This window comes from Rhincodon typus, chromosome 3, assembly GCF_021869965.1.
Source record: "Rhincodon typus isolate 14 chromosome 3, sRhiTyp1.1, whole genome shotgun sequence".
In the NCBI taxonomy this organism is placed as follows: Eukaryota; Metazoa; Chordata; class Chondrichthyes; order Orectolobiformes; family Rhincodontidae; genus Rhincodon; species Rhincodon typus.
The window spans coordinates 58,239,580-58,251,968 of NC_063334.1; the positions used below are offsets into that span (position 1 = coordinate 58,239,580).

The 12,389-nt window shown below is 38.2% G+C and overlaps 1 protein-coding gene across 3 annotated transcripts in view; it reads right to left on the reverse strand.

Annotated features, from left to right (window-relative positions):
- Positions 1-12,389, reverse strand: part of LOC109938207 (transducin-like enhancer protein 4) — a 195,219-nt gene that overhangs the window by 36,922 nt on the left and 145,908 nt on the right. For all 3 annotated transcript variants that reach the window (XM_048595205.1, XM_048595204.1, XM_048595206.1), the window contains 2 exons: positions 1,706-1,825; positions 592-645 (listed from right to left, as the gene is read on the reverse strand). In XM_048595205.1, the coding sequence (XP_048451162.1) occupies positions 592-645; positions 1,706-1,825 (174 nt within the window). The remainder of the gene's footprint in view (positions 1-591; positions 646-1,705; positions 1,826-12,389) is intronic.

Below are 12,389 nucleotides of genomic sequence, written 5' to 3' on the forward strand. Positions count from 1 at the left end.
ATGGACACTATCCTGTTCGCTTCTCTAGGAGAAAGGTTTGATAGAATCAGGAAAATGTTCTAAAAAGGTTACAAAATCATTTCAGGATATTTATCTGACCTTCTGACTTCATTCATTCCTGGTCTGATGCTCTTCACAGATAATGTTTCACTCCTTGTATAACTAATATTAGTATTGTTATATCTCAGGTATGACCATGTCAGCCATTCATTCTGAATGGCATTTTCATCTAGTTTTTAGATCTGTCATATTATTGTCTTCTAATCACTCCCTGGTATGCATTTTTACTTTATATTTACAGATAAGCACAAACAACACAGACATTTATGGAGGTTTGAACCGAGTATTCAAAATTGCATTGAAATTTAATAAAATATTTCAGATAACCACATTTTGCATTATATTGAGAGGCACGTCACTTTTTTTATTTTGACAGCCATTTAAATTATATTCAACAGCTTAAAACAATACTGGATTGAAAGAATAGTCAGCCAAAACAAAAGCAATCCAATATTAATAGGAAGTCCATGTTCACTGTCAACATGAAAAAAATGACTACATCCAACCTTTTTAAAACAAACCACAACAAACCTCATTGGAGACATCCACCACCAAGTTGTCATCACTCTTCTCTCCATCACTATCCTAAATATGAATACAAAGAAATAATACATATTCCATTAAGATCTGCCAGTAACATTAATTCCAAATGCATTCAGACAACTGCTTAAATATGTTGTAATAATGGGGTTAACAACCTATGCATGGTTAAAAGATAATTACATATCAGGATACATTTTAAAACAGTTTAATTAATGTCACAGCAGTCCCCATAATAGCCATGATACCAGACTGCAATAATACAAGAACAGAAAGCTTTGTACTGAAAGCGCAGCTTAGACACACTAGTCTTTTACTTTAATAGGATTTTTAACAGCCAAGAGACCGAAGGGACTTTTACCCTGGGTCAAATGCAGTTGGCCTATCTCTGACCAGTCCTCATTTCATATGGTCTCACACAAGGCTGAAAAATTGGGAAAACAAAAATCACACCATTTGTAGTGTGGAATGCTCCTCTGAGCTTGGAGTTGAGACATATTACATTGTTGGGAAGGAGCTTCACTCCAGATCTGCATAAATTCAGCACATGATTGATGTACAAAATGGGATGGAATATAAAAAGATTACACAGCAACCCAGTAAGAGGCATTATATTTGGTACAGTAAAGACATCTGTGCTTATTCACCTTGCAATACAGCAACCACCCTTTTGCCATCAAGGCATTTCTAGATCAAATTTGCAACACCATCGTATAATAACAAGCATGTGACTCAGTGTTCCTGATCTAATGCCTCAGAGGGCTATAATGTTACATTTTCCCATGTCTGTTGGGACTAATGCTAATTCCTTTTTTCCTCACATGAATAATTCAGCACATAAGTCGCACTTTCAGAAAAGCAAATCTATTACTAGACAGTTCATTGAAATAATTTTTTTTTGCCCTAGCAATAAGATTATCATCATCATTTTCCCCTTTTACCTCACCTGGGTGAATGCTTTTAAAAGCTGAAAATTTAAATTCATAAAAATACGAAAGGAGGAGAAATATAATTCACAGACAAATAACTGAGAACAGCTCAAGGTTTAATCACAATTAGATTTTAAAAAAGTCATGACATGCCCATCATTTTAACTGTTACTCACATAACGATTTGCTAAATCCTTATCATCGGTCTTCTGCTTCTTACTATCAGTAGAATAATCATTTGAGTTTCTGTGCTTCTCTGCAGTTCTGAAACTGGCTGATGGTGACACTGAGGAGCTCTGAAATGACAAACATTAACCTATATTATATTCATTTCGAGAGAGATACTATTAGTAAGAGGTTAAAAACCAGTTAGTGGAAAGATCTCAGTGGCAAGAAAAATGTGTTTATTTAGCTATGATTATCCAAAGGACATCAGAAGTACAATTGTTCTCTCTGTTTAATGATATCATGTTCAGTAAGTAGTCTAGATTTAACAAAATCATAATAGCACTGAGCAAACTGACATAGGTTGGAGATGCAGACTGACAAGTTGCAGGTTCTGATCGACTTCATCCTAGTGTCTTAAAAGAGGTTGGTACTGAGGTAGAAGGTGCTTTGGCATTAATTTTCCAAAATTTGCTGGATTCTCAAAAGGTTCCATTGGACTGAAAAGTAGCAAACGTAACTCTTCTATTCACGACAGAGCCAGAAAACATGAAACTATAGGCCAGGTAGCTTAATGTCTGTCTTGGAAAGGTGTCAGAATCGATCATTAAACAGATTATAGCTACACTCTTAGAAAAACTCAGGATAATTAGAAAGAAAGAGTCAGCATTCTTTTCTGAAAAAGAAAGCATGTTTAATCACCTTTTATATATCTTTGAAAGTGTAATGTGGGCTGTGGATGAAGGGGAGCCTGTAGACGTGCTATATTTGGATATCCAGTAGTTTTATGTGGCACCTTGTCAAAGGTTACTGTACAAAGTAGGAATACATGGTGTTAAGGGTGGAATTGGAATGGATAGAAGATTGGCTGGCTGGAATAAAACAGAGAATTTGCATAAATTAGTCTTTATTTGATTGTCAGAAAATGTGGCAAATGGAGTCTTGCAAGGGTCTGTGCTGGGTCCCTCAATTTTTTTTACAATTTATCATAATACCTTGCATGAGGAGAGCGAAGGATGGTAGCTAAACTTGCAGATGAAATAAAGATATGGAAGTATATTGTGAGGACTTAAGGAAGTTGCAAATGAAATGTGACAGGAGTATAATGTGGGAAAACATGAAGTTGTTCACACTGGCAGGAAGAATAAATAAGTGTTACTTAAAAGAGAATGGTTGCTGATTTCAAACATGCAGAGGGACCTAGGTGTTCTAGTGCATGAGTCACAAGAAGGTGGTATATAGGTACAGCAAGTAATTAGGGCTAATGGATTGCTACCTTTATCAGAAGCATTGCAAGCAGTAAAAATGATTTGAGGTAGCTCTGTCAATAAAGGCTAAGATCAGTAAAGGAAGAAATTATCTTGGTTCAGGGAATCAATTTGGTTGGAGATAAGAAATAGCAGAGGAAAACCAGATTTAGAAGGAGTCATTTATAGCTTATCCGACAGAAGCTACGTTGTAGGATGAAGATATAATGGGGGTTTGGGTAAGAGAACTGCATGAGATTTTAATCTTCACACAGATAAGATCAGTCAAATTGGCAAAAAAGAGTGGCCCATTAGAGTAGATCATAGAGCATATCTGGTAGAGTTTCTTACTACAATATGTTCTGGGACCAATCAAGGAAAAGGCTGTTTTACATGTGGTATTGCATAATGGAACAGGATTAACATATGACCTCTTCTAAAAAGGTTCCTTTAGGTCAGGGTGAACATTAAATGACAGAATTTCACATTCAATTTGATGATGGGAAACTTGGGTCTGAGACAAGTGTCTTTGACTTCCCAAGTAAAGCAATTGGAAGGGAAGGAAGACAGAGTTAGCTAAAGTGGAAGTGAAAAATAGGTTATATGGTAAAATTGTAGAGAAGCTGTGGCAGACAATTAAGGAAATATTTCACATCTCTTGTTAAATATATATTCCATTGAGAAATAATGTTTCTAATGAGTAAGTGTAATTTTAAACACACTATCATATTGAAAGAAAAGGTACACATTGCTTCAAAAATTAGTGGTAGGCCTGAAGACTGCAAAACTTCAGAAAGGATCAGAAGATGACTAAACAAATATTAAAGGGGGAGAAATTGGAGAGAAATAAATAAAATTTCACAGCTAGTGAAACATTTCACAAACATATTTCAAGGAAAAGCATAAGCATTGATTCCTTATAGGGTGAGACTGCAGAATTGATAATTGAAACAAGAGAATAGCAGAGACTTTGAATGTATCTTTATCTGTCATCATAGCAAAAGACACATAAAAGCATCTCAAGAATAGTAGAAAAGCAGGGGACAAGAATGAGGGAGGAATTTGAAACAATCACCATCACTGGAGAATAGGTATCACTAGAGAAAAGAAGACAAATGAACTAAAGGCTGATAAGTTGTCCCTGAAGATCTGTATTTTAGGGTCTTAAAAGGACTGGCTGCAGTGGTAGTCAATTTGTTGGTTGGGATCTTCCTGAATTCCTTAGATTCCTCGAAGGTTTCTACTGAGTTGCAAAAATGTAAATGACATTATTCAAAAAAGGAGGATGACAGAACACAGCAACTGCTACTCAGTGTAACAGCTGTCATTGAGAAATGCTTGAATCTATTAAGTATATACAGGAGGACATGTAGGAAAGCATAATATCAGAAGGTAGAGTCAACAGAGTACTGTGAAAGAGAAACAGCATTTGACAAATTTATTGAGTTATCTGAAGATACAGAAGCAGGGACGGGATAGGGGAATCAGTCAAAGTAGGGTAATTAGACTTTTAAAAAAAATTGATAAGTTGACACATTAAACAGTTACTATACAAGATAAGAGCTCATTGGTGTTGGGAGCAATATGTTAGCATTATATTAGGCTGGAGGATTGGTTAACTAACAGGAAACAAGAGTGTTGGGTTCAACAGGATATTTTCAGGCTAGCAAATTAAAACTACCAAGGACTGGTTTTAGGAGGCTCAACTATTTACAATCTTGTAAAAAAATTATTCATTTTGAGGGATGTGCGTGTTGCTGGCTGGCCAGCTTTTATTACCTGCCCCTAGTTGCCCTTGAGAAAGTGGTAGTGAGCAGCTTTCTTGAACCGCTGCAGTCCACAATGCCATGAGGGAGGAAATTCCACCATTCTGACCCAGCAACAGTGAAGGAACGGTGATTTATTTCCAAGTCAGGATGGCGAGTGGCTTGTAGGTGGCGGGTATTCCCATGTATCTGCAGCCCTTGACTTTCGAGGTGGAAGTGCTCATGAGTTTGGAAGGTGCTGTCTGAGGATCTTTGGTGATTTTGTGCAGTGCACCTTGTAGATACTACGCACGGCTGCTACTTGGGGAGGGGATTGGATGCTTGTAGATGTGGTGTCAATCAAGTGGGATGCTTTGTCCTGGATAGCGTCAAGCTTCTTGTGTGATGTTGGAGCTGCACTCATCCAGACAACTGGGGAGTATTTCCTCACACTCCTGACTTGTGCCTTGTACATGATAGACACTTTTTGGGGCGTTAGGAGGTGAGTTGCTCATAGCAGTATTCCTAGACTCCGACCTGATCTTGTAGCCACAGTGTTTATGTGGCGAGTCCAGTTGAGTTTCTACCTGAGTGATGTAGATTAAGGAACTGACTGTGCTGTAGCAAGATTTGCTGATGACAAAAGGTAAGTTGGAAAGCAAGTTATGAAGAAGATACAAAAATCAATCTGCAAAGAGATAAAAATGGGATGTGTTTGGCCAAAGGGAAAATAAAATGGCAGATGGAATATATTGTGGGAAAATGGGAGGTTGTCCATTTTGGCAGAGAAAACAGACTAGCAAAATATTTAAATAGAGAGAGACTGCATAATGCTGCCGTACAGAGGGATCTGGATGTCCATGTACATGAATCACAAAAATATTTGCATGCAGGTACAGCAAGATATTAAGAAGCCAATCAAATGCTGTCCTTCACTGCAGAGAGAATTATTAAAGTAGAGAAGATCTGTTACACTGTCTATGGCACTGGGGACACCCACAGAATTTTCAGTTTTTATCTAGGGCATAATTGTAAGGTGATTGGAGGAAGGTATAAGGGAGATGTCAGAGGTAGGTTCTTTAGAGAGAGTGGTCGGTGCGTGGAATGCACTGCCAGCGGTGGTAGTAGAGTGAGATACATTAGGGACATTTAAGCGACTCTTGGATAGGCACATGGAGGATAGTAAAATGAAGGGTATATGCAGGTTACTTTGATCTTAGAGTAGGATAATAGGTCAGCACAACATTGAGAGCCGAAGGGGCTGTACTGTGCTGTACTATTCTATGTTCTATACGTTCTGCGTTCTTAATTAAGAAGGGATATTCTTGCATTTAAAATAGCTCAGAGAATGTTCATTAGATTGATTCCTGGGATGGAAAGGGTTGTTTTATCAGGAAAGATTGAGCAGGTTTGTCCTATACTCATGGGAGTTTAGACAAATGAGAAGAGATCTTGTTAAAACATAAATGAGTTCCTTAAGATTCTGAGGGGGTTTGACTAGATAGGTGCAGAGAGGCTATTTCCTCTGGTGGAGATGGGGTGGGAAGTGGTGAGATCTAGAACTAGGGAATGCTGTTTAAAAGTAAGTGGTATCCCATTTAACATTAGGAAAAATTTCTTATCTCAAATGAACATTAGACTTTGGAACTGTTCCACATGTACTCGTAAAGGCTGGCTCATTTAATATATTAAATGTGAGGTACAAGGCTTTGATCAACAAGCGACTCAACAGGCATGAAATTGGAGTCAAGGTCACAATCAGATCACATTTATTGAATGGTAGAGGAGGTTTGATGGGCTAAATAAACCACTGTTACTCTTATTTCTAATGATCTCATTAAAATCCTCCAGTCTTACAACACTAAATTCTATTTTCCTTTGTCGCTGGTTCATTTCGGAAATTACTACCACCTCCCCCCAACTTTCAACTCCACTGCCCCACTATTGGCAGCTAAGCCTTCTTCTGGTAAAGGAGCACAACCAAGAATTCAATCACTAAACACCTTTGAACCTTCTTCTAAGATTGCACTGCAACCTGTCTTTGTGCAGGAGCTTTTGGTCACACTTATGACAGGTAATTTGGCTTCATGGTCTTCTTCTTAGAAATGAAAATATACTTCTATAAAAATTCCAGGTGCCCTTTAAATACAAGGAGCTATTGCATAAAAACATGTCAGCAGCAAAATCCATACCATATAAACGACAAGGAAAAGCCATACTACTCTCTTCTTCTCATTTTGTCATTCAGAGCATTTGAGGTGGCTACTTTTACCACACACTACAGAATCTATTCATCCTCTGCTAAAAACAAGAACATTGGAATTTCTCTATTTAACTTAAATTCCAAGGTGATTGGGACCACAAATTTGGCAGCATTTCAAAAAGATTTAAATTCTGTCAGTTGTACTGGAGGCAAAGAGCAATATGAGTCAGGCATCAAGTAATTGAGAAGTTATTTGCAGCTACAAAATGAAGTTACTGTTTTGAATTTGCGTATTGTATACCTAAATTGTAGGAATTATTGTGGTAAACCTCACATTCAAAACACTTTGGGTTTATCTCCATGTCGAAAATATACACATGCAAATCTGCAGCAGTTAACTAACTTTCAAGTGCTGATTGTTTGTAACAGACAACCATACAGAAAATGAACGACTGGTAAGCAATATGTCACTAACCTGCATTAAGACATAGAAACTAACATTATTTCTATTAGCAAGCTTGAACCATGTCAATGATTTGTAACATTGTTCATTAAAATGCACAAAAACCTCAACGTAATTTTCCTGCAATTAATATTCACACTTCTGAGTTGACTGTGCATTGATGAAAATAAAAATCACTGTGACAGATGCTCACGCTAAATCAAGACAAACTAATTTGGTTTTTAAGTCAGTTTATCATAGGAACAACATTATTCCACCTGGACCCTTTCCTTTAGCTGCAGCGTTTTCAGAGATACAAAACTGCCTTCAACCACAAAACAGAAAACACCTGAACAAATTAACAGATATGCTTCACAGTTTTGTGTTCTTAGCTTTCATGTCAAAAAGCTTCTATTAGCTCAAGATCTATCCTGACCTTTTGACCTTTCCTTTGTTCTCATTTGTACGTAATAACTTCACAAAATAAAGAACTATCTTAAACACAGGTTAATGTGCAACAGTGAACTCCCACAATTATCTGCCCAGCTGTCGATACATGTTCAGCCTGTACCTGTCGAGAACACTGTCAATATGAAGCAGAAACCCAATAGTAGATCAAAACTGTCGGCTCAAAACCTTTTCAACAGGAAATGTAGCATTTGGTGTCTGTTGCTTCAGTAAACATACAGGACAATTTAGTCATACAAAGTGTTTGTTTAGTGGTTTACGTTCTTTGAACCATGAAGCAATGGCTTCTCGAAACATTTCCTGTGGGCTGATTGGGTAAATTGAATACTGATGGACTATATAACATTGGTTTCTTGCCACAAAAGCAGAGAAGGGGCACAAAAATAGGCTTACGCATTTAATGTTTTCTTGCCATCACCAGCATCTGAATAATAAAGCACACTTTGTTCATCATGCTAAATTAATTTTAGGTGTACATTTACATAAAAAAGATTGTTAACAAAGTTACATGAAAATAATCAAAAGAATAAAATGTTTTTTTAGAGACGAAGAGGTTGAAAAAAAACAAATTCTTAAAAGTAATTAATGTATAGATGCTAACATTGAAAGTATATTAATGGGCTAGATTTCGTGGTTAGTATCAACAACACTCACAGACACTCACTCTACAGGACTGGCCCACAAAGATCTTGTGGTCTCTTGTGATGTAGACCTTCCCCTTTCTAACATGTTTAAACTTAGTGCTGAGTCAAAGGATTCTCCAGGCATGGAGATGCAGTGATGCTATCAGGGTGAGTATACAATCTATGCTTAAGTACTCTCACAAATATCAGAGGAGCTAGGAGCACTTTAAACTTTGTTATAGATTTAAGTTTTCAGATAGCAAAATAAATGATAATTGGATTTAGACAAAAAGTACTGAAAAACTAATACAAACAAAGTTGTCACTCGGCCAGTAATCTGGAAGTCTAGGTTAATGCTCTGGAATTAAGAAGACATATGATATATTTGCCTTTAATAGCTAAGGCAGAGTTTAAGAGCAGGAAGGTTATGTTGGAAAGGTTCAAAAAGTTGGCTAGGTCACTGCTAGCGTATTGTGTGCAGTTCTGGAATCCATATTATAGGAGAAATCTGATTGCACTGGAGAGGGTGCAAAGGAAATTTACCAGGATGTTGCCTGGGCTGGACACTTTTTGTTATGAAGAAATTTTGGATAGACTGGGGTTGTATTTTTGGGGCAGAGCAGATAGAGTGGGACATGTTTAAGATTTATAAAATTTTGAGGGGCATAGACCAAGTAGACAGTAGGAAGTTTTCCTCTTGGTGGAGGGATCAATGACCAGAGGGCATAGATTTAAGGTAAGGAGCAGGAGGTTTGGAGTGGATGTGAGGAAATTTGTATTTCACTCACAGCGGTGGGAATCTGGAACACACTGTCCATCAGCATGGTAGAGGTAGAAACCCTCATTACATAAGTAGCATTTAGATGTGCATTCGAAATGCCAAGGCATACAAAGCTATCGGCCAAATGCTGGAAAACGGGATCAGAGATACTTAGGTGGCCAGAACCGGATCGATGGGCTAAAGAGTCTTTTTATGTGCTGTAGACCTCTTGTGACTATGGCTCCATGAATCCTCTTTAGACTGCCTCCAATGAAAGTTTATCTTTCCTTATATGAAGGGCATAAAACTGTTTGCAGGACTGCAGTGATCCAGCAAGTGACACAGGTTTACCAAAAGCTGCCTACTTTTATATTCCATTTTCTTTGAAATAAAGGCCAACATTTCATTTGCCTTCCCTACTTGTTGCTTCCTCAAACAGCTCCATTAAATTTGTTGTCAGGCACGATTTCCCGTTCACGAAGGCCTGCTGACTCTGCTTAAATCATATTATATACCTCTAAATGCTCTGCTACTACATCCTTTATAATAGACTCTAACATTTTCCCTAATAACAGGCACTAAGCCAACTAGCCTATAGCTGCCTGTAGTTGTGTCTACTTTGCTTTTCAAATAGAGGTGTTCCAGAATCAGAACATGGCGTGGATGACATTACTTTCAGAGAGCAGATTTCACTCTTTCAGTCAATATCTGTTCCAGCAACATACGCACAGAATTACAGATAATATTCCTATATGCGTATGCTTTGCCAATGACATTGAGATGATGCGTAAAACCAAGGAAATGCATATGGAAATCCACACTTGCTAATAGCAGCATCACATCATGAAAGACGTATCTTCCACGGCAAGAAGAACCAGGTGAATTTAGGTCAGATCAATTTTTTTAGCTTCATCTATACAAGTTATGCAGTCTTTCCTGACCAGGCAAATTGCAGGTGCAGATCACATGCCTACGCACCAAGACAAAGAAAACTTAGACAGCTCAGATCTATTACCTTCCTAGTATCATACACACCAAATTTGGCAAGCTTCATCAGTTGGACAACTCTTAAGGAACCACACATCATTTGAACAGGAGGATCAAGATATCCTATAATCACTGTCTTATTCACTATCGCACAATTCTGCAAGTACTTGAGTTGTAAGCTTTTCACCATGGAAACCAATCATAAACTATTCGAAAAATATTGGCACAAACCATCAACGCTGCCTAGATTGCAACAAATTCTAGTAAAAGTAATGGTGCCAATATAGCTTACTGTTACCAGCAGAGGTCATGTTTGGGAAGGAAATTAAGGCTACCCTGCCATGCCATCATCTGTCCAAGTTCTCACATATAAATACAAACTGTATGAAAAACCAGGAAGAATGGAGATGTGCATGACTTACATGCATATTCAGGAGTACCTAATCTGCATTAAGGACAGGTCAGGGTCGTACATCCCATACAGGGTACGTGATTGCTTGCAGAGGCAGCTGAAGTGTGCAGTGAGCCAAGATCATTCAAAGTCACAACACTGAATGGAGCAACATGAAGGAGGAACAAAAGCCAACTCAGGGAACTCTACAATACACAAAACATACAAAATAAGGTTGGACAATAAGGTTGGGAAGACCATCAAGATGCAACACACTAACAAGCATGAGACTCCAATACATCCATGGGTCAAGAGCAAACAAGTGTTAAGTCTAAATTTCTGGAAGGTCATACTACTACAAGATTCAGAAAGATTGTCAAACCACCTGTATACTCTTAGACTCATACTGTTAAATTTTTACATTCTTGTTTCTGTGGAAATAGCTTTGCAACAACTATATTGTATAATTATATTCTGAGTGCATGTCTAGGAAAAATGGGGATTACTTTAAAAGTGTGTTGCCTTAAGATATGCTGATGAGCCAAGGACCAGGATTTAAGCCACATTACCAACACGGCATGTGTAGTTCAGACTGAACCAAGCTAGGATGTAGTATACACAGTTATCTGTAACTGCAATTTTTTAGTCTAACCTCTTACCTTTACAAGTAAGCCGAATCAACCACTACTCAATCTGTATTATTGGTAACAACAGAAAACACAGCAGCCACCCATTGGTTGATGAATCAGTTTTCCTCCATGCTGAGCATCACTTGAAAGAAGCACTGAGGATGGAAATGGAACAGAAGGTACTTTGGATTGGGCACTTCAATGTTCATCAATTACTAAGTGTGGCTCAGTAGCACCATTACTGACTGAGGTGGCCCAGTCCTTAGGACACAGCAGTTAAACTGGGTCTGTGGCTTGTAGTGAGGCAACCAACAAGAGCAAAAAAAAACTTATTTGATCTCATCCTCGAATTTACCTGTTGCAGTTGTATCTGTCCACTGTAGTATCAATAAGAGTGACCCCTACATTGTCTCTGTGGATAGAAAGTCCCGTCTTCACATTGAGAATACCCTCCGCCATGTTTTGTAGAACTATTACTCTGCTAAGTGCAGCAGACTTTGAAAAGTTACAGCAACTCAAAACACAATGTGCTGTTGGCCAAGAACAGCAGAGTTGTCATCAATCACTGTCTGTAACTTCATGGCACTGCATATGCCCCACTTAAGCATTAGCTTGAAGTCAGAAGGTTGACCCTGGTTCAATTAAGATTATAGGAGAGCATACCAGGAGCAGTACCAAGCATATTTAAAAATGATGGGCCAATCTGACAATGCTACAACACAGAACTACTTACATATTGTACAGTGAAAGTGGCATGCAATAGAAAGGGCTACCTTATCCCAGAACTAATGGAATGGATCTAAGCTCTGTAGTCTTGTTACACTGACTTATGAATGATTGTGAACATTTAAAATCAACTAAGAGAGGGACAGTCCCCATCTTCAATATCAGTAGATCCCAGCCCAGCACATCAGTGCAAAAGTCAAGGCCAAAGCATTAACATCCATCTTTAGTCAGCAGTGTCAAGTGAATGATCCACCTTGGTCTCCTCTGGAGGTCCCCAGCATCAAACAAGCCAGTCTTCAATCAATTCAATTCATGCCACATCATGCCACTGCTAAAGGCAGTCAATACTGCGAAGAAGAATAAGCCTTGACGTATTTCAGCAGTAGTACTGAAGACTTGTGCTTCAGAACCAGCATTTCCTCTACCCAACCTATTCCAGTACAACCTCAACATAGATTGCCATTTACTTGGCAA